Source organism: Rhinatrema bivittatum, chromosome 3 (assembly GCF_901001135.1).
Source record: "Rhinatrema bivittatum chromosome 3, aRhiBiv1.1, whole genome shotgun sequence".
NCBI lineage: Eukaryota > Metazoa > Chordata > Amphibia > Gymnophiona > Rhinatrematidae > Rhinatrema > Rhinatrema bivittatum.
Window position 1 is genome coordinate 535,369,221 of NC_042617.1, and position 22,930 is coordinate 535,392,150.

At 46.3% G+C, this 22,930-nt stretch overlaps 1 protein-coding gene across 3 annotated transcripts in view; it reads left to right on the forward strand.

Moving 5' to 3' along the window:
- LOC115088247 (uridine-cytidine kinase-like 1) overlaps positions 1–16,784 on the forward strand; it is a 118,531-nt gene extending 101,747 nt beyond the window's left edge. For all 3 annotated transcript variants that reach the window (XM_029596336.1, XM_029596337.1, XM_029596338.1), the window contains exons 11-15: positions 551–613; positions 1,419–1,541; positions 1,974–2,081; positions 6,894–7,050; positions 8,466–16,784. In XM_029596336.1, coding sequence (XP_029452196.1) covers positions 551–613; positions 1,419–1,541; positions 1,974–2,081; positions 6,894–7,050; positions 8,466–8,545 — 531 coding nt within the window. In that variant the 3' untranslated portion in view covers positions 8,546–16,784. The remainder of the gene's footprint in view (positions 1–550; positions 614–1,418; positions 1,542–1,973; positions 2,082–6,893; positions 7,051–8,465) is intronic.
- Positions 16,785–22,930: the final 6,146 nt, after the last annotated feature.

Here is a 22,930-nt window from a genome sequence, read left to right on the forward strand (position 1 = left end):
CTTGACAGTAAAAAAAAAAAATATATATATATATATATATACATATACTAATCAACACAAAGCTGGGAGCTTTCTCTGGGTACTTCTGAAATATCGAGCAGTACACGGGAAGGTACATTTTGCTTTTAAAGGTGACCATAAAAACTGTGATAAAATTTGTTTTCTGACGTGATTGGTTATGCAGTAGATGTCTCGGGCACAGTACAACTTTCTTGTCCATTTTGAATTTGTTTCCTAGTTTCTGGCTCTCGGCTACAAGTGGAAGTACTAATATCAGTATTCCCTGAACAGAAGCATGTGCTCATTCAGAGGTTGATCTGCAACATTGTGCCTATGTTTGCATCCTGTCAGGAAACCCATTGTCAACCGCTGCAAAACCTAAATACAAATATACTCATTAAAACCAGAAACTAACTGTTGTGTGTGGGATAGCCTCTTTACAATCCAGACAAGAAAAAAATTATTTTCTCTTGTGGGACACAGGCCAAACCATCTGAGGTAGTACCTGCCTTGTACCGTGTGTGATGTAATGTGTGATCTGTTTTTCCAGCCTGTGACGGTGGAGACACCTCAGGGGACCATTTACGAAGGGAAGCGATTCCACCGGCAGCGGGTGAGATGCTGGAGATGCAAACATACGTGTGGGAAGGCAGCTTAGTCCACTGCTTAGTGCTGGTAGCCCTCCGGAACTTAACCGCCCCAGAGAAATTGCTCTACTCCCACACTGCCACAAAACCTTAAGATCTTCCTTTCAAGGGGGCTCATGCCATTAACTATTTAAAAGTATTAAAATTATGAATGAGTATGTAAGTTTGCTAAATACATAAAAATATACTGTTGCAGGGGGAGCTGGGAGGGCTAGATAGATGGTATGGCTAGCCAGGAATTCATTCTTTCACTACTTCAGAATAAAAGTAAAGGTGATCCTCCAACTGTATGGGACCCTGAGGAAGGGGTGAGACCTGGCTCTCTGGGTATCCTGGGGAGGGGATGAGACCTGCCCTGGGGATGAAAGCTGTTTGACTTTGTAACGTGTGGGAGCAAAATGTTACCTCACCCATCCCAACACCCAGGCTTCGTTATTCAGCATATAAAGACTGACATGTCTTTATGTTAATATTCTTCCTTCAATTTCCTTAATATTAATATTAATATTTAATATTCTTCCTTCAATTTCCTCCCCCTTTCAGATCCTAGTTATTTTTCCTTGTTTTTTGTAACTTTCTCACATCCTAAATATTGTTATTATATCTGTTAAGTTTCATTCTATATGTGACGTTGAATTGGAAAATGTTTTACTATGTTACTCTCTGCCTTTACTCACATTGTTAATTGTAAACCGGGTTGATGTGATTCCTATCATGAAACTCGGTATAATAAAAATAATAAATAAATAAATGTCTGAGTTTTACTTTCAGATTACAGGAGTGTCCATTTTGCGGGCAGGAGAGACCATGGAACAGGCACTGACAGCTGTGTGCAAAGATATCCGGCTTGGAAAGATACTGATCCAGACCAACCATGACACTGGAGAGCCTGAAGTAAGCATACACTAACCGAAGGCTACAGAGTTTGTTTTGGCCCACTTTTCCAGCTTGCCCAAACTGGTAATAAAATTCACCAAATACAATAAAAAGCTAACTGTAAAACTATAATAAAACGCAGTACAATCAAGAAAAAAAACCTACAGCTTAAACCAGTACAATAAAAATTTAAACAAATTCACCATCAGTAATCTCAGTGTCTAAGTCTGAGTTCCTGTATATGACGGGAGGTTCAGTGTCTAAGTCTAGCTGAGCTCCTGTATATGACGGGAGGTTCAGTGTCTAAGTCTAGCTGAGCTCCTGTGTTTGGGGGGAGAGTTAGTATCTGAGGTTAGCTCATGCTTCCTGTGAACATCGACAGTCTTCTGCTTCCAGCAGTCCCCCACACATGTTTTCTTTCTTAATGCATTACTGCTCTTCTTTTTGCAGCTGCACTACCTGCGTCTTCCTAAGGAGATCAGTGAGGATTACGTCATCCTCATGGACAGCACTGTGTCCACGGGAGCTGCTGCCATGATGGCCATTCGTGTCTTGCTGGTGAGCATGTGACAGTGGGTGGGAATTCTCTTTTCTTACTCTTCTCCATTTGTGCGTTTCCCTCCTTTTCTGAACTGCTTCCATCCTCTCAGTTTCCTTACAGTGGTATGGCCTTCAGAATTGAACACCGTACTCAAAGTGGGGTCTCACTAGTGACATATGCAGAGGCAGTATTAGTTTTTTCCTGCTGATACCTCTCCTTACGTAACCAAGCATACTGGTAGTTTTCTCAGTGGCTTTACTAAATTTGCCTCTCATATAGCTCACCACTGACATCAGCCAGCCAGTATTTCTCCATCTCCAGCAGGTGGTGGACATGCATTATGGACTTCAGTCTGCCAGGACTGAACAGACTGTCTTGACCTCCTGTGGTGATAACATTTGCTCCCTCCCTCAGTTGAGTGTCTGATATATCAGGACAGGAGTGAGGTGAAAGCTGGTGCCCTGACCCTCCTCCTGACAAAGGGAGAGTGCCTGTAGGGAGCGGTAGAGTAAGGGATACTTGGGCTCAGCCCTGTTGAATTGTCTCTCTGCCTCTCCTGTCTGTTTTGTCCTCCTCTGTCTGATCCGTGCCCCAGTGTTTCTCTGCTATTCCTGTTCATACCTCAGATCAGTCCAGACAAGTGGGTTTTGTATCCCTATCAGTAGCTGGATGCAGAGAACAAAAAGCTTTGAGGCACTGCTACATATCCGAGAGTGCCACCTGCAGTGCCTCAGTATTTCTGTCTCCAGCAGATGGTAGAGGTGTAAACCTGCAGTCTGGTTTACAGTAGTTTAAAAATAAATAAATAATATAAATTAGAGAAGAGACAGAATCTTCTACAGGATCTCCCTGAGGTGCTAGGTACCTTGTGGGTCATCCCTCAGGGTGAGCTAGGCAAGCGGAGGGTTGCTAATCCCGGGGGTCTTGATAGCCAGGGGTCCTGGCTCCTTCATCCGCTCGAAGGGCTCCTTCCCATTGTGGTAGTCAACAACAGGAAAGTATTTTGTTTTTCTTCTCTGGGCGTTTTCCCACCTGAGGCTCGAAGGGCTCCTTCCCATTGTAGTCAACAACAGGAAAATATTTTGTTTTTCTTCTCTGGGCATTTTCCCACCTGAGGCTTCTCCAGAGGGCATTCCTGTCCTGCTGTAGTCCGTTGTCAGAGGAATATCAGCAGGTATTTTTGCTGCAGGGGGAGCCCAGGTCCAGTCTCTTGCTAACTTCATGGAGTGCCCCCTCGTCCTTCTATTATCCGAAAGTGTAAATAACCGATTCACATCTACTCGTTCAAGGCCTCTCATGATTTTAAAGACCTCTATCGTATCCCCCTCAGCCGTCTCTTCTCCAAGCTGAACAGCCATAACCTCTTCAACCTTTCCTCATAGGGGAGCTGTTCCATCCCCTTTATCATTTTGGTTGCCCTTCTCTGTACCTTCTCCATCGCAACTATATCTTTTTTGAGATGCGGCGACCAGAATTGTACATAGTATTCCAGGTGCGGTCTCACCATGGAGCAATACAGAGGCATTATGACATTTTCCGTTTTATTAACCATTCCCTTCCTAATAATTCCTAACATTCTGTTTGCTTTTCTGACTGCCGCAGCACACTGAGCCGACGATTTTAAAGTATTATCCACTATGATGCCTAGATCTTTTTCCTGGGTGGTAGCTCCTAATATGGAACCTAACATCGTGTAACTACAGCAAGGGTTATTTTTCCCTATGTGCAACACCTTGCACTTGTCCACATTAAATTTCATCTGCCATTTGGATGCCCAATCTTCCAGTCTTGCCAGGTCCTCCTGTAATGTATCACAATCTGCTTGTGATTTAACTACCTGAATAATTTTGTAACATCCGCAAATTTGATAACCTCACTTGTCGTATTCCTTTCCAGATCATTTATAAATATATTGAAAAGCACCAGTCTAAGTACAGATCCATGAAGCACTCCACTGTTTACTATTTTCCACTGAGAAAATTGACCTTTTAATCCTACTCTCTGTTACGTTGACGTAAGTTTATAATCTGACTCCATCTGCTGTTAGAGGTGCATAACCCACTAGTGGGTATTGGCCTGCCTTCATTAGAGGAAAGGAAATTATCAGATAAGTAGTAATCTCTCCATCCTTTTCTGCCTGTTTTTTTTGTAATTTTTGAATGCTGTTCTCTTCACTTTTACCATTTGTTGTAACTCCTCTGAGAACCAGATTAGTCTCTTTCTTTTGCACTTGTTAACCTGCTCCCTTTTATTGCTGATTCTGTACCTTTGAGTTCTCAGAATCCCAGTCGGGCCCCTTCCGTTCGACCACTAATCTTGAAATGAGCCCTAAAGAATCCCTGTGCTGGGTCTGGTTCATTTTAGGTCAGAGTTTAATATTGAAGTACACATTACAGTGATAATGAGATCAGTGACACCGTATTCATTTGTTAGCACCAGATCCGGTGTAGCCTCCCCTTGGGTGGGACCTTCCACTAGTTAACTTGAGGAGTGCTCCATGTAGGGCATCCAGATCTTCTCCACTTCTAGTTGGCATGCAGTACATGGTCTCCATTCCACATTCGCTAGAATAAAGTCACCCTCAAACTCCTTTGCACGCCATCCTGGTGATGACTCTTATGTCTAAATCTACCTCCTGTACTGGAGGTCTGTATAATACTCATACGTATATAAACGTTCTCTTGATGTTTTATCAGGGCAATTCACAGTAATTCAGTTTCTCCCTGTTTTCCTTTTATTGCAGTGTTTCTGTTGTAATGAGATACTCACTGCGCACCCCCCCCCCCCCCTTCATTTTCTCTACACTGTCACTTCTGAGGAGATTATAGCCTAGGCTAATTACATCCCAATCCTGGTTTCATTACCCCAAGACTTGGTGATTGCAGCTGTGTGCAGTCCATCTCTGCCATGACAGCCTCCAGGTCTGTCAGTCAGATTCTCTCTGTTATAACCCAGCTTTGATTTCCTCGTCTTCTTGACTTAATTTTCTTCCCTACACAGTAAACCTGCACTTTGAAAGTTGAATGTAAAGCTTTGGATGTGTTCTTGCCACAGTGGATGCAATTAGACAATCTAATGACTTTAGATACAGAAAGGTCACTCCCAGAGCTCTGTGTCCCAAGTAGCCCTGAGCTGACAGTCACCAGACAGCCCCTCACTGCACAGGATCCCTGAAGGACTCATTTTGGAAGAAAAGAGGGACCCTTTGGCTGCATTTCTTTCCATTCATTCTAAGTCCCTTACACATTTCCGTTTTGGAATTTGCATGATGTAGTCGCACTGCAGCACAGTAGGTTAAGGGCAAGGTTAGTGCGCTTCTTGGAAGTAGACACGAGTGATTTGTATTGAAGGGACACATCCAACCTGGAGATAAACTGGGAAGGAGGAAGCCCATCATTCTGTGTCATGTTTATATTTGAAAAATGCAGCATTTCAGGATAATTTTGAAATGAGTGTGCGTGCAACCATACACGCATGTATCAGCGCACAAGCGGAGATACGCTGGAATTTTAAATCATGCGCGTCTGTTTTAAAATACATCAACTGCGTTTAAGTATTCTCCTAATTTTAAAAGGTTACTTGAGCAAGCCTAGCGTGTGAATCTTCCATAGAACTTTGCCAGTTTTTATGCATGTTATTAGTCCACCAGTTTGCCCAGTTAATATCAAGGTCTTCCAGACCCCACTGGCTCTTCTTCTTGCATGCCCCTCGGTTGATCTGGACTCCTCACCCTGTCATGTAAGCTCAAAACTGAGAGATCTACAGACTTGCTTCTCATCAGGATCAGTAATAAAGTTATGAGGAAAGGCTGAAGAGGTTAGGGCTGTTCAGCTTGGAGATGAGACGGCTGAGGGGGGATATGATAGAGGTTTTTAAGATCATGAGAGGTCTTGAACGAGTAGATGTGAATCGGTTACTTACACTTTCGAATAATAGAAGGACTAGGAGGGCATTCCATGAAATTAGCAAGTAGCACATTTAAGACTAATCGGAGAAAATTCTTTTTCACTCAACGCACAATAAAGCTCTGGAATTTGTTGCCAGAGGATGTGATTAGTGCAGTTAGTGTAGCTGGGTTCAAAAAAGGTTTGGATAAGTTCTTGGAGGAGAAGTCCATTAACTGCTATTAATCAAGTTTACTTAGGGAATAGCCACTGCTATTAATTGCATCAGTAGCATGGGATCTTCTTAGTGTTTGGGTAATTGCCAGGTTGTTGTGGCCTGGTTTGGCCTCTGTTGGAAAGAGGATGCTGGGCTTGATGGACCCTTGGTCTGACCCAGCATGGCAATTTCTTATGTTCTTATGCACCTAACAAGCTGACACACACTGTGACCACCTGATTTAAAACACAGAGTTACATGTGTAAGTGTTGGCCCTGCCCCAGAATGTCCAGGCCTAGGCTCTGCCCTCTTTCTGCTACCCTTAACATGGGTATATAAGCGCATAAATAGCGGCTTTTAAAATCCATGCTACTGCCGCTTGACCCACATACGTGTGCATGTGGGCATTTTTGCACGAGCAATGCTTTTAAAATTGACTCGTTTGTGTTATTCCACTGAGGGATAAGACAGAAGGGGAAAATGATAGATTCATCTTCTGGGAGTTTTTATCAACTACAAGCAGTCAAAACCACAAGTGAGTGTCTGTTGAACTGAGCACTTTGGTTTCCCTGTAAATGTCTTGATCTGTGGTGCATAGCAGAACACCGGTGAGCACATGTAGAAACATGCCAAGTTGATACCAGTATACCTTACTGTGGCCAGTGTCACCCCTGCTGTGTGGGCTGAGCTGTAAGAGTGGGTAGAAGTTACTGCTCGTCTCTTTTCAGGATCATGATGTGCAAGAAGAGAAGATTTTCCTGCTGTCCCTTCTGATGGCGGAGATGGGGGTTCATTCTGTGGCTTACGCTTTTCCCCGAGTGCGCATCATCACTACGGCTGTGGACAAGAGAGTGAACGAAGAGTTCCACATCATCCCTGGCATTGGTGAGTTCTTTCCAGGACCAAGTATGCAGTACATGGAGGGGGTGTGATTGTATTTCAGTATATGTGTCTGTGTGTATAACTGAGTATACGTGCAATGTATAAATGGGGTGAGAGGATGCATCAGGATATATTTGGGGGTGGGTGTTTATGGGCATGTAGGAAGCTTAGTGAATGGGATTGCTAGTGTGAGCATATGGAATTTGTAATGGGTGAGAGCTCAGTATATTGGGTTGTATGCATATGGTATATAGTTTGGATATGAGGGGGATGGAACAGCTCCTCTGAGGAAAGGCTAAAGAAGTTACGGCTGTTCAGCTTGGAGAAAAGACGACTGAGGCGGAATATGATAGAGGCCTTTAAAATCATGAGAGGTCAAGAAACGGGTAGATGTGAATCAGTTATTTACTCTTTTGGATAATAGAAGGACTAGGGGGCACTCCATGAAGTTAGCATGGGGCACATTTAAAACTAATCAGAGAAAATTCTTTTTCACTCAACGCACAATAAAGCTCTGGAATGTGTTGCCAGAGGATGTGGTTAGTGCAGTTAGTGCAGCTGGGTGTAAAAAAGGTTTGGATAAGTTCTTGGAGGAGAAGTCCATTACCTGCTATTAATCAAGTTGACTTAGGGAATGGTCTCTGCAGTACTGGCATCAGTAGCATGCGATCATCTTAGTGTTTGGGTACTTGCAGGTACTTGTGACCTGGTTTGGCCACTGTTGGAAACAGGATACTGGACTTGATGGACCCTTGGTCTGACCCAGCATGGCAATTTCTTATGTTCTTATTGTATATGCTTGCATAACTGAATATATGAAGTTATTTGTGTATGCATCCAGTTGATTATATGGATGTGGTTTCTGTATGCATACTGTATCTCTGTGTAATATAAAACAGGCCAATAGAAGTCACATTATGGAAAGAAAATGATTTCAGTGCCAAACATTTGCCAGCACCTGGGGCGAGGGGACATATGGTCTGCGCTCAGAAATGCAGACACTAACCCTTTGCACTATGCAGTTGAGTGTCAGGCTTGCTGCCCCAGAGGCTGGCTCACTAACTCTTCATGCTGATGAGACCTTGCCACTGTGGCGCACACATGCTGATCGCTACCTGGCAGTTGTCCCGAATGCTGCCATACGGACAGCCATACAAAGCAACTGCAGTGTGGGAATAGCACTGACTGGCAGAGCAGCAGGCACAGAGCTGTATGCAATGTACACACACCCAAACCAGCTTTCCTGCTGTGTACCTGCTGCTTGCTGTGTAGATGAGCAGTTTGGCTCAGCAATTTGGGCTGGGTAGCTGCTGACTGCTAATGAGTTGGCCAGTGCCATAAATCAGTGGCTATGGCAGTTGGTGCAGAGTAGAATGGAACATGGCTACAGATTGACTGACTTGGTGACTTTTCTTTAGGTAACTTTGGGGACAGGTTTTTCGGAACAGATGCACCCTCAGACTGGTATGAGAGTGATGAAAGCAGCATGGACTATTAGTCCCTCCATTCGGCATACGTCCAGATTTGCAGGGTGTCCTATAAGTGCCCAAGGCACCATCCCAGGAAGAGAGCAGCTGTCCCATGTTCCTCAACATCTCCAAGACACCATGGACCTCATGTGCTATGCTGTGGCATTTAAAACTCCAAGGAGTCTTTAGCCTCTCATCCTCCTCTGAAGGAACACAGGTGCTTGGCCCAGCTATTGAGCAATTTATTTTAAGTTATTTTATGCATATGTTAATTATTTTTGTAATTTATTACCATTTCGCCATTCCCAGTTTGGTTTCTAACATAACTTTCTTAAGTGCAGTTGCTCTGGTTTGTAATGAAGCTGTCTGTACCATTCTCCCCAGTGCAGGTTGACACAGCAAAGTCCCACAAACAAAAATTGTGATTCTTCGTTCCCTGTACGTACCCGGATCAGTCCAGACCATGGGTTATGTCTCGCTTCCAGCAGGTGGAGACAGAGAAAAACTTGGAAGGCACCCTCACTTAACCTGGTGTGCCTCCTGCATCTCTTCAGTGTTTCTCTGTCTCCAGCGGATGGAGACAGAGAAACACTGAAGAGATGTCTTGCCCTGTTTCTGGGGTTTAGGCTATCCCTTGAAATAACTAAGCGTGAACTAGCTATATAAAGTTTTGAAACAAGCAAGTTTAAAAAAAAAAAAAAAAGTTATTCTGCAGAAGGGAGTGTTTCCCAATCCTCCCAGTGAGTTGTTAGATCCTGAGCGGTCATCCCTTCTGGTGGCAGGTTATTGGAATTGGGGTTGGTAACCCCGCGGGGCTCCAGCCACGTAAGGAGCTGGGGAAGAGATTACTGGTGGTCCGGTTCCTCTTACCTCGTGCCAATCCAAAGTGTTAAAAAAGAAAAAAATCACAATTTTTGAAAATTTTTCTTTTTTGGTGGGCTGCAATCCAGGACCCCTCCCTGACCGAATTACCACGTTTTTGCTGAGTTTTGGGCTGTTTTTCCCCCCTCCATGATGTCGCGGCCATCTTTGTGTGTGGCATGAGGAGAATCGTCTGCGCGGCTTTCCCGGGCCGGTATTTGCTCCTGCTGCTTTCCTGGAGGGGAAGGCAGCTCCTTTTCTGGGTCTGCAGCATTTGCTAAGCACCGAGGGGCTCAAAAACGATCTGCTCCGTGGGCTGACTCGTTTCCCCTCAGTGCAGGGATAGCAGCCATCTTAAACACCTTTCCTGAAGCTCAGCAAGGGCTATGGGGGAGAGGGAGCTTCCCCCAGTGCTGTCGCTGGTCCCCGCCAGTCCTGATGATACTCTTGATCAGGACCAGGATTTTTTCCAGGAGGACCCTGATATCTCAGGGAGATGATGATGTTGATTCTAATTATTTTTCTTTAGATTTTGTCCTCCTTATGCATAAAGCCTTTTTGGCTTCCAGGTCTCTGCAAGGTGGTGCTTTGCCGGTGAGACCTGCGCAGGGACCGTCCCCCAAGGTAGCCAAGCACACGGATGTGCCCACGTCTCTACGGGTCGCAAAGTTAAAAGGCGCTTTTGGCTTCAGGAGGAACAGCCGCTCTGGAGGTTCCAGGCAGTGTGGCTACAGATGCGGGGGCCTCTCCTTTCCTCCCTGCTGGTAGGGGATTGGATGAAGAGCAGGGGAAACAGACCCCCTTGGATGGCGATGACCCTAAGGTGGTCCGTCTGTTCCAGAGAGAGGAATTAGAACCCCTCATTCCTGCAGTTCTTTCTGAACTCTGAGTGGAGCTCCCCCCGCATGCTCTGCCAGAGGACTCTGTGGATCTGATCCTGGCGAGTTTGTGAACGCCGACCCAGGCTTTTCCTTTCCATCCCATGTTTCAGCAGCTGATGACCAGGGAGTGGATGCTCCGGATGCAGGTTTGCAGGTTGGTTGGGCCACGGATAAGACTTATCCATTATTAGATGAATCCCTGGCGCTCCTGTGGTCCCCTAAGGTAGATGCTTCAGTTTCGGCTGTTGTCAAGCTGCAAAGTTGACAACAGCAGGTTCAGCAGCTCTCAAGGATCTTCAGGATCACAAGCTGGAAGTCCTGCTTAAGCGCATCTTTGAAGTGTCTGCCCTGGGTATCCGGGCGGTGGTATGTAGCAGTTATATGCTGCGAGCCAGCCTGCACTGTGTTCAGCAATTATTGACATCTAGAGATCTTCCTCCGGGAGAGTCAGAGCAGGCGGAACGATTGGAGGCTGCGGTGGCATATGGAGCGGATGCACTGTATGACCTGCTTTGCACTTCCTCTCACACCATGTCGTCGGCAGTGTTGGCAAGGCGTCTTTTGTGGCTCCGAAACTGGTCAGCGGATATTTCATCCAAGGCTCAGCTTGGAGCTATTCCCTTTAAAGGTGGTTTTTTGTTCGCTGATGATTTGGAGCAGTTGATAAAGTTCCTGGGAGAGAACAAAGTTCACAGGTGACCAGAGGACAGACTGAAACCCTCCAGAAGGTTCTCTTCCTTCTGCTCTCGTTTTCGGGGTCAACTGAGGTTTTGGCAGAACAGGCTACAAGTGGCTGGGCAGCGACAACCGTTGGCCAGAGGCCAAGCCTGGACCGCGTCCTTTCGTGGCTGCAGAACCTCCCGGGAGGGTGGTTCTTCCTCCTCTCCAAGACTACACAATGAGATGGGGCTGGTCCATTCCTCGGGTTGGGGATCGCCTGTCCCGGTTTTACGAGGCGTGGTCCAGAATTACTTCCGATCAGTGGGTGCTAAGCATAATAGAACGAAAGCTACACTTTGGAATTTGCTTGACCTCTTCGAGATTTCTACTTAATATCTCCATGTGGTCCCAAGGTCAAACGGCAGATTGTTTGTCAGACTCTCGAACATCTCCTGGCTCTCGGAGGTGTAAAACCGGTTCCTCCAGAAGACTGGAGAAAAGGAAGGTACTCCATTTACTTTGTAGTCCCAAAGAAGGGGAGGGCTCCTTCTGACCAATTTTGGACCTCAAGAAGGTAAACAAGTCTCTCAAGGTGCCGCACTTTCGCATGGAGACTCTGCGTTCTGTCATTGCGGCGGTACACAAGGGCGAATTCCTGGCCTCTCTGGATCTGATGGAGGCCTACTTGCACATTCCCATTCATGAGGATCAGCAAAAGTTCTTTCGCTTTATGGTCCTGGGAATGCATTACCAATGCTGCGCTCTACCATTCGGTTTCGCGACCGCCCCCTGTACGTTCACCAAGGTCATGGTGGTTGTGGCGGCGTCCCTCTGGCGACAAGGCCTTCTCATTCATCCCTACCTGGACGATTGGCTCATCAGGGCGAAGTCGAGAGATTGCTATGTGGAGGCCATCCACAAGGTGAACGCTCTCTTGGAATCCCGTGGCTGGGTAATCAATCAGGCCAAGAGCAATTTTGTCCCTTCTCAAACATTGGAATTTCTGGGAGCCCAATTCGACACTGCTGTCAGGAAAGTTTTTCTCCCGACGGATCGAATGCACAAACTGATGGGGCAAGTTCGTCGCTTGTTGGCTCTTCCACTGCCTAAGGCCTGGGACTACCTTCAAGTTCTCAGCTCGAAGGCATCTACTCTGGAGGTCGTTCCCTGGGCTTTTGCTCATTTGAGACCGTTACAACAAGCATTGCTGTCCCGGTGGGATCCCAAGTCGGAGAATTTTCAATTCCCTCTGCCGCTCACCGATCACACCAGGTCCATTCTTGGGTGGTAGCTTTGCTCACACAACCTGTCTCGAGGGGTGGATCTGGAAGTTCCAAACGGGATAGTGGTGACCATGGATGCCAGTTTCTCCAGCTAGGGAGCTGTTTGCCAGTATCTTTCAGTACAGGGCATCTAGTCCCTGGAGGAGTCCGGATGGGCGATCAATTGTCTGGAGACCAGAGCGGTTCGCTTGGCCTTGCAACAATTTCTCCCCCAATTATGCTTTCAGGTGGTTCGTGTCCTCTCCGACAATGCGACGACGGTGGCCTACATCAACCGTCAAGGAGGCACCAGAAGCCACGCCATAGCCGATGAGGCGGAGCTGCTCATGGATTGGGCGGAACAAAATCTTGAGATGCTAACGGCATCTCACATTGCCGGAAAGGACAACATACAAGCGGACTTCCTAAGTCGGCGGCGCAAAGATCCCGGAGAGTGGGAGCTCTCAGACCGAGCAATGGATCTCGTTTCTCGCAGGTGGGGGACTCCCCACCTGGACTTGAAGGCAACGCGGGACAATGCCAAGGCTCCTAGCTTCTTCAGTCGCAGAAGGGATCACGGCGCAGAGGAGGTTGATGCGCTAGTACTTCCCTGGCCCACATCGGTTCTCCTGTACGTGTTCCCTCTTGGCCTCTGGTGGGCAAGGTGCTTCGCAGGATAGAGGTCCACCCAGGGAGTGTAATCCTAGTAGCTCCTGAGTGGCCCCAACGACTGTGGTTTATGGATCTAATCAGTCTGGCGGTGGACGGCCCTCTAAGGCTCGGGCGTCTTCCACATCTTCTTCGTCAAAGTCCTATATATTTCGACCAGGCAGATCGCTTTTGTCTAGCAGCCTGGCTTTTGGAAGGCGGAGATTGAGGAAGAAAGGGTACTCTGAGGAAGTTATCACTACACTGCTACAAGCCAGAAAAATGTCTACCTCTCTCATATATGTTAGGGTGTGGAGAGTTTTGAGACGTGGTGTCATGAGCGAGAGATTCTCCCCAGACATGCTACGATTGCTCAGATGGTTTAGCCAAGAGCTTGTCTTTTAACTCCCTCCGGGTACAGGTAGCGGCCCTAGGCACTCTGGTTGGTAGCTTGGTGGCGTCGCATCCAGACATGGTGCGTTTCCTCAGAGGAGTAAGACATTTGAAGCCTCCTGTTCGTCTGGTATGTCCGTCGTGGAGTCTTAATTTGGGACTTCGCGTATTGTGTGATCCACCATTTGAGCCCCTTAAAACGCTGACGTTGAAAGATCTCACGCTGAAAACGGTCTTTTTGGTGGCTATATGCTCAGCTTGTAGAGTGAGTTACAGGCTCTCTCTTGTAGGGAACCTTTTTTGAGAATTTCTGAGTCGGGGGTTTCCCTTCGAACTGTTCCGTCTTTTTTGCCGAAGGTGGTCACGTCCTTCCATTTAAGTAAGTCAGTTGAGCTCCCGGCATTTCCTAATTTATCGAACAATGTTCCAGAAGCACGAGAGCTTCATGGGCTAGATGTTCGACGTTCTTTGTTACGCTACTTGGAAGTCACAAATTTTTTCAGACTCTCAGATCATTTGTTTGTCCTTTGGAGCAGTCCCAGGAGAGGTCAAAGGCTTCTAAAACATGAATTTGCTACATGAATTTCGGTATATAAAAATGTTAAATAAATAAATAAAACGACGATTGCCCGCTGGTTGAGAGAAGCAATTTCATCTGCATACATTTGTAAGAGGTGACCTGTTCCTGAGGACCTGAAGGCCCATTCTATTCGCTCTCAAGCAGCTTCTACAGGAGTCGAATGCCAGTTGGTATCACCTCAGGAAATTTGCAGAGCTGCTACTGGAAGACGCTCCACACATTTGAACTATGTGAACTGTTAAATATTTATTACCATCCTCCTCGCTTAACTGCCCTTGCTCTTAGAACTTATGTTAACTGTTCATCGTTAATCTATGACCTCCTTTGTCTTTAAATCCTTAACCAAAGTTTTTCCGTTATTGTTCACATGTTATTTTATTAACTGTTCTCTGTTCCATGTAAAAGATACGCCTCTTTTTGGCTTGTCCTTTTTGTTACATGTAAACCGGTACGATGTGTAAACGGCTACCGGTATATAAAAATGTTGAAATAAATAAATAAATAAATTTGCTCACCACTACCGCATGGATGTTCAGGCACCCGGAGATTTTGGCAGTGGTATGCTGCACGTAGGACTCGCGAGGTCCCACCCGGTTTAGGGAAGCTTTGGTACATCCCATGGTCTGGATTGATCCGGGTACGTACAGGGAAAAGAAAATTGGTTCTTACCTGATAATTTTCGTTCCTGTAGTACCTCGGATCAGTCCAGACGCCCGCCCAAGGGGATCTGTAAAGTCCGCGCGCTCATATTCAGGTTATGTTATTGCAGCATACTAAGAAAGAAAGCTACAGGTTACATGTTTATACGTTAGTTATTACAGTTCTGTTCTTGCTTGATTCATTGCTAGTATTATTCTGCTTTGATACTCTATATACTGAAGGGATGTAGGAGGCACACCAGGTTAAGTGAGGGTGCCTTTCAAGTTTTTTCTGTCTCCACCTGCTGGAAGGGAGGCATAACCCATGGTCTGGACTGATCAGTGGTACTACAGGAACAAAAATTATCAGGTAAGAACCAATTTTCTTTTTAATCCAGCAGTTGAACGTATGCAGTTTTGCAGATGGCACTCCTAACTCTCACAGCCTTTGCAGAAATTGAGTTGTGAAAGTACACACACACACACACACCCCTCTTGTGTGTTCAGTGATGTATTTGTGTTTTCATTAGCCCAAGCTGCAGCATGCAGTGACTTGACAGGTGCAGATGGAAGTAAGAAGAAGGCAAGATAAAAAGCAGCTCACACATCTACACTCAATTCCCCCCACCCCAACAAACCTGTTCTTCAGCTGGCGTGGAAATAGTGTGCATCAACTGCCAAATCCTGCAGCATTAGCAGCAATGTGCTGCCAGCTTCTATTGAGCATCTCATTAGCTCCATGAGGCACACTTGTTTCAGAAATATGGGGTTCATCCCTGAGTGTCAGTCATTCTCTCTCACAGAAAAAAAAAAAGCCACTGGCCAGTTCAGCATTTAAACCTCACTCAGGTGCCTGGGAGCGGTTACTTGAAAAACTTTCAGCAGAGAGCAAGGGCCAAGCTAAGGAGCCACATGAAGAATTCAGAGCCTGACTGCCACATTCTCTCTCTTTTACTGTTGTTCTTGGATGGTTTGGGGAGGTGATCTGCATGGAGAGTTTGCACAACTTCTGTCCCTGCCCCTTAATAAATGCCAAAATTTGAATCCTGTTTCTGGTATTAGTAGGACAAACCTGGAGAAAAGATTGCACAGCTATCTGGGAGAGAGCCTGGACTCTAAAATAAGAGAAACCAGTTGGTTTTTATTTATGTGATTTATTTTAAAGACCAAAAAAAGTGAAATGTGAAAGAGACAATGTTAGACCTTCTATACATGTCCTCCTACAAACCTGCCCTTCTCCCCTCACCCTCATTATTTTACCTCTCCCTTGACCCAGTAATCTTATTACGCTTAGGACCATAATAGACTTTGGCGAGACTGGAAATACAGTAATTTTAAAGTTAAGCAGATGTCCAAGAACAAACCATTGTGAAGGGAAAGTTTCACAATAGACATTTTATTACAACATTACATACCATAACTTGTGATAAAATGGGTTGGGGTATGATTTTTCCAGCTCCTCAGTTTCCTCTTTATTCTGAGCTGCTTTTTAGAGTTACTGTGCTTTATTTTGGCTTTGCAGCTCAGCACCATGTTCTGGGAAGGGTTTCTAGGTTGAACCTATCTTATCCACTTTTAACAGTGCAATAGCATTAGAGGAGGGGTAGTGGTTTTTAGGACATAGAAAAGCCCATATTCCAATCACTGACAGTTTTTCAGTTTTGCAGACTTTTTTTCTTTTCTCAGCAGGCACTTGTACCTACCCCACTGCCAAGATCTCAGCCTTTTCGGTCAGCTACTGCCTCCAGTGTTCTCTCCTGTGCCTCACATGTGTATATATTCCTCTTTTAGCATTGTCTCTGTGACTATTGCTTAAAATGCTTCATGGGAGCTTTGAGGCTCATGACATATTTAGAAGCCTGCCCTCTTTTCTGTTCCATTGCTCCTCAAACTATAAGTGTGTTGCCAAATAAGATGTCAGAATACGTGAGATGTTCAAAACTAGAATTTAGTCTTTATGCTTTGTCTGCGGCATTTCCATTGAGCAGGGAAACCATCCTATCCTGTTATGATGTGTGTTCTTCCCCAAGACAAGGTCCAACTGTAGAGAGATGTACTTCCCATAAATCGACTTATGGATGTAGTACATATGTACTAATATTGAAGCACATGCAGGTAAAATGTTGATCCCAAGGGAGGTGAAGTAAGCACAGCAACCAGCATAAGACTAATCTGAATGCAAAGGCTGAGGAAAATGGTGCCTCTGACAGTTGCTACAGTTGTATATTTGTCTGGAAAACCTAGTGTTTCAGGCTATCTTTGTAAATCAGATAGTCCTGAAAGAAAAACAAAACAAAACACAGGAAAAGGAAAGTTACTCTCTTATATGAACCATTGCTGCCTTATAGACCAACAACAAGAGGGAGGCTGGTGACATGAAGGACAATAATTTATTCTGTTTGCAGTCGTATGATTCTCTCTGACCACTCCAAAATCCTGGTAGAGAGATTTCCTGTTGTGTATGTAAAGCTATGTTCTAAGCTTTCACATGTGACCAATGTATTCTGTCCAGGGTTATTTAACGAGAAAATACAACACTGATAGAACGGATAAAAACAACAGCCCTCTGGCCTGGGCATTATAATAATCCAAGAATCTGTTTTCTGCCTTTGGGTTGTAACTTTTTTTTCCTTTTGTTTTTGTTGTTCATTTTATTCACTGGGGCACACTTTGGCAGCAGCTGCTCCTCTCTGGCCAGATTTTGGGTTTTCCACTCCAATTCTGTCAAAGATGTATTCCATTATCTTGAGTACTGTATGGATTTATCAGCTCTGTAAAATTTATAAAAGTTAATAAAGAATCTGAAAGCACAGATTCTCTCACTCACTTCCTCCCTCCCCCCATTACTCCTTGGTATTTATAATTGATGGTTGGTTGGAAGCAGGAAGGTTAGGTTGGCCTTATAACGCATTCCTGTAGATACGGGCAATGCTCAGTGTGCAGTGATGGAGGATAACACTTGTTCACTCACTGCAAGAGTCCTGAAGCAAAATGTACCTTTCCCCTTTCATATATTTTATTTGCTTTTCTCAAACTGGACCCTGTCAAAATTATAACCTAAAGCAGGAATCAGCACACTCAGTCCTCAGGGCAACACAACAATCTGCTTGACAGAATTGTCACAACTATTCACAACTATTGCATGCAGCACCTTCACTATTTGGAAATAGGATTTTCAAAATGAATAGGCATCAGCTCTACCAGTGGGTCAGGGCTGAGGATTAAGTTTAAGAAGCCCTGGCTAAAATCATTTGCCAAAAGAAGCAAGCTGTAAACACTGGGGCAGAAGCACTGCTGGTCTCTTCTCGGAGTAGATTTTATTACCATTTCCTGAAGATACCCAGACCAGTCTAGACAAGTGGGTTTATTCATCCCTACCAGCAGATGGAGGCAGAGGACAAATCTTTGGGCACTGCTACATATTTGAGAGTGCCACCTGCAGTGCCTCAGTATTTCTCTGCCTTCAGCAGATAGTGTTTACCTGCAGTCTAGACTGATCTGGTGTTTGGAAGATTTCTGCTCCCTGAGGTGCCAAGTTCCTGTTGAGGGCCATCCCTGAGGTTGAGCCGGTTGAATACCCCTGGCAGGTTTTAGCTCGGGACCACTCACAGCCAGGGGACTGAGACCCAAAGTCCTCCTCCGCCTGCCCCTTGGAATTCAGAGAAGTATCCCCCTTTAGGGGTCTTTTCCTTTCATGTGTTTTCTAGCTGCTGGGTTTTTTTTTTTAAAGAAGATAGGGAAGTCTTGGAGACTCAGTAGCAGCTCAGAGTGAATGCCTGGGCTGCCTGTCAGGGGCCCTGCTCAGTGGGATCGTTGAAGGTCAACCCCGGAGGATCCAGGCTGTGCAGGGGGGGAGGATCTGCCTTTTCCGCCTCAGTAGGGTGCCTCCTGCTGGGAGAAAGTGCCTCCTGTTTGTGTGCTTAGCAGCAGCGACCGCACACATTTCCCACAGCGTCAGCGCTTGTTCTTTGCGCAGGCGGGAATTTCGCAGCAGTGCGCCCTCTAGCTCCTGCTCCGCATGGTGTGCCCCCCCCCCCCCGAATTCAACGCAGGGGCAACAAGGTGCCGGAGGATAAGAAGGCGGCATGGAAGCCTTTCTCCTCTCTACCCCATTTTCGAGAGGCAAGATGTTTTCACTCTGGCAGGGCCAACGGCTCTTCAATGTCGCAGCAGCCCTCAGGGAAACAGCAGTCCTTTCGAGGTTCCGGAAAGTCTTCTAGAAGCAGGTCCATCCAGGGAACGGGTGGACTCAAGCCTTCCCAATTAAGTCAGGCAGGGCCACTCCTCGGCTTTGGCAATTGGGGGCAGACTGTCCCGTTTTTACAAGGAATGGACCAAGCTCCCCTCCACCCAGTGGGTTCTAGAGGACGTCAGGGAAGGTTACACTTTAGAGTTCTCACCACTCAGGTTGGCCTTTCTGGAGTCACGCTGTCTCCCAAAGCAAAAGAGTGGCCATCGAGGAGACCCGCTAAAGGTTATTATATCTGGAAGCTGTAGTCCCGCTTCCAGAACAAGGGCAAGGAAGGTACTCCATTTATTTCATGGTTCCAAACAAGGAGGGCACCTTTCGACTCATCCTGGACCTCTAGAAGGTCAACTGGAGTTTGAAGGTACCACGTTTTCGGATGGAGACATTGTGTACTGTAAGAGTGGCGGTCCAAAAAAGGAGTTTTTGGCTTCTCTGGATCGCACCGAGGCCTATCTGCATATCCCCATTCAACAGGCCACCAGAGCTTTCTCCATTTCAAGGTGCTGGGCCAGCATTTTCAGTTTCGGGCCCTTCCCTTTGGCCTTACCACAGCTCCTCGTACCTTCATGAAAGTGATGGTGGTCGTCGCGGCATCCCTAAGGAAGGACAGGATTCTGGTGCATCCCTAGCTGGACAATTGGCTCATCAGGGCAAAGTCACAGGAGGAGTGCTCACAGTCAGTGCTCTGGGTGTGTTCCCTACTGGTGTTGCTGGGCTGGATCATCAATCTGACAAAGAGTCACTTGGTGCCTTCTCAGGTCCTGGAGTACTTGGGTGCTCATTTCAACACTCATCAGGGAAGAGTATTCCTCACTGCTGACAGGGTGGTCAAGATCCAAGCTCAGCTAGAGCGCCTGCTTCACCTTCCCAAAGTCTGGGACTATCTACAGGTTCTGGAATCGCTGGCTTTGACGTTGGAGCTGGTGCCTTGGGCGTTTGCTCATATGCACCCCCTGCAGAAGCATTGTTGTCCCGCTGGAGCCTCTATCTGAACAGTATTTTCTGGCATGGTGGATGACAAGGAGCAAGCTGGAGAAAGGAATGCCCCTCGAAGTCCCGGATTGGGTGGTGGTGACCACGGATGCCAATCTCCGGGGCTGGGGAGCGGTGTGCCTGGGCAGGTCAGCACAGGGAATCTGGTCGGTGTCAGAATGGTTGTGGTCCATCAATTGGCTGGAGACACGGGCAGGACGCAGGCCCTTCAAGTGTTTCTGTCCTTGGTCCGTGATTGAATGGTGAGAGTATTTTCGGACAATGGCATACATCAACCGCCAGGGGGGAACTAAGAGTCGCGCCGTGACACGGGAAGCTCAGCTCATGTTCAGGTGGGCAGAACTCCATCTCGAAGGTATTGCTGCCTCACACGTCGCAGAAGTGGACAATGTTCAAGCGGATTATCTCAGTTGGCAGCAGTGGAGCCGGAGGAGTGGGAACTGTCCATGGAAATCTGGAACCACATGTGGACCCCTCAGCTGGATCTCATTGCAACAAGATCCAACTCCAAGACGGAGAGGTTCTTCAGTTGCCGGAGGGAGACCAGGTCGGTGGGCCTTGATGCTGTAGTGTGGCCGTGGCCTGCCTGAATCCTTCTCTGTTTTCCCTCCATGGCCCCTCATAGCGCGGGTGCTCAAGCGGATAGAGATTCATTCAGGAGCGGTGATTCTCATAGTGCCGGAGTGGCCATGATGCCCGTAGTTTGCAGATCTGGTACATCTAGCGTGGACAAGCCACTGCATCTAGCTCACTTACAGGGACTACTGTGGCAAGGTCCCATATTTTAGGATCGGGCGGATCGCTTCTGTCTTGCTGCTTGGCTTTTGAGAGGCGGAGGTTGCGGCTGAAGGGGTATTTGGAACCAGTTATTGCTACCCTCCTTCAGGCTAGGCGGCCAGCTACCTCCGTTGCCTATTCCAGAGTGTGGAAGGTTTTTGACTTCTGGTGTAGGCAACAGGATTTGGACCCGCTGCTGATTTCAGTCCCACACATTTTGTCCTTTTTGCAGCAGGGCTTGTCCAAAGGGTTGGCCTATAGCTCGCTTAGGGTCCAGGTCTCTGCTCTGGGTTGCCTCTGAGGGAAGGTGCAGGGCAAGTCTTTGGCTTCCCATCCTGACGGGCGTTTTCTGAAGGGTGTTAAGCATCTGCGTCCCCCTGTACGGAAAGTGTGAGCAGAGAAGAATCTTAATTTAGTGTTGCAAGTTCTCTGTGAGGATCCCTTTGAACCTTTGGCTCGAGCATTTTTAAAGACTCTCACCTTGAAGACTGTCTTTTTGGTGGCCATTTGCTCGGTTAGACGGATCTCGGAGTTGCAGGCCCTTTCCTGCCGTGATCCTTGCCTGTGGATCTCGGTCGACACTGTTTCTTTACGTACGGTGCCTTCGTTTCTCCCTAAAGTGGTTTCTGCCTTTTATGTGAACCAGACGGTGGAGTAACCGGGATTTCTAGACGGGTCTTGTGATTCCTCTATGGGACAGACTCTCCATCTTTTGGATGTGCGACGCATCCTGTTCTGTTATTTGAAGGTCACCAACTCTTGCCATCGGTCTGATCATCTGTTTGTGCTATTCGGGGGGACCAAAAAAGGGAGAGAAAGTGTCTAAAAAAACTATTTGCTCAGCCTATGTTTCTAAGGGCCGCACAGTGCCGGTGGGGTTTAAAGCTCATTCCATTTGCGCTCAGGTGGCATCATGGGCTGAGTGTCAACTGGTATTTCACTCAACGCACAATAAAGCTCTGGAATTTGTTGCCAGAGGATGTGTTTAGTACAGTTAGTGTAGCTGGGTTCAAAAAAGGTTTGGATAAGTTCTTGGAGGAGAAGTCAATTAACTGCTATTAATCAAGTTTACTTAGGAAACAGCCACTGCTATTGCATCCGTAGCATGGGATTTTCTTAGTGTTTGGGTAATTGCCAGGTTCTTGTGGCCTGGTTTGCCCTCTGTTGGAAAGAGGATGCTGGGCTTGATGGACCCTTGGTCTGACCCAGCATGGCAATTTCTTATGTTCTTACGTAGGGCCACTGTTTGGTCCTCACTTCACTTTCACCAAACATTACAGTTTGGATGTGTGCGCCCCAGAGGTGGCTCCCTTTGATGAAAGTGTGCTGAGAGTGGTGTCTTTTGGGTTTCCGCCCTGTATAGGGGGCTTTGGTACATCCTACTTGTCTGGACTGATCTGGGTATGTTCAGGAAAGGAAAATCGGTTCTTGCCTGCTAATTTTCATTCCTGTAATACCAAGGATCAGTCCAGAGGCCCAACCTTGGGATCCGTGCCAAAAGACTGCTGGTTCTGCTGCTAGGCCTTTGGGCTCATACAAAGATGGTTTCAAGGATCTGTTGAGTTAAACATATTCTAGAGGTTCAATGTTGATTTTGGTTGGTGGCTATCCAGTTCAGGGGTATCCATCCCAGGGGCTTAGTTCACCCTATTGTTAGATTATCTTGGCTTGGGTACAGGTTAATACTGAGATACGTAGCAGTGCCCAAAGTTTTGTCCTCTGCCTCCATCTGCTGGTAGGGATGAATAAACCCACTTGTCTGAACTGATCTGTGGTATTACAGAAATGAAAATTAGCAGGTAAGAACCAATTTTCCTTTCACAGCCTAGCTGTGGAGTGCTTGTGTTTGCTTCTGTGTAAAAGACAGCCCTATTAATTATTTACCACATCTCAAAAGTTCATACATTATTACTATTAAGCCATTGCTTAAAAAGGTTGAAGTAGGCTTCTGGCTTCCAGCCAAAGGGTAACTGGAGTGATTGGTTTAGGTTTAGAAGGTGTTGCTACAACTGTTCTACTTGCTTTCAGCTCCCACTCATGGCCATTGTTGAGTCTCTCGGATCTGTTTGAACAAGCTTCCGTGACAAGCAATGCACTGCCTAGTGCAGGAGTGGCTAATGCCAGTCTTCGAGCCAGAACCAGGTCTGATTTTTAGAATATCCACCATGAAGAAACATGAGAGAAAATTTTCTGCCCTACCTCCATTGTATGTAAATATGTTTCATACATATTCACTATAGTTGTCCTGGAAACCAGAAATGTTTATGTACTCCAGGCCTAGAATTACCTAGCTGTGGCTTATTGCCTTATAGATAAGTACCACAATAAAATGTCATCATTAATTAAACTAAGTCAGATGCACTCTCAGCATTACCCACCACCTCATTTGTAAACTCATCTGGTAGTGGTGTAACTGTTTTAATAGATTTGTATATAGGTAACTATGGTCTTCAAGATATCCACCTTGAATAT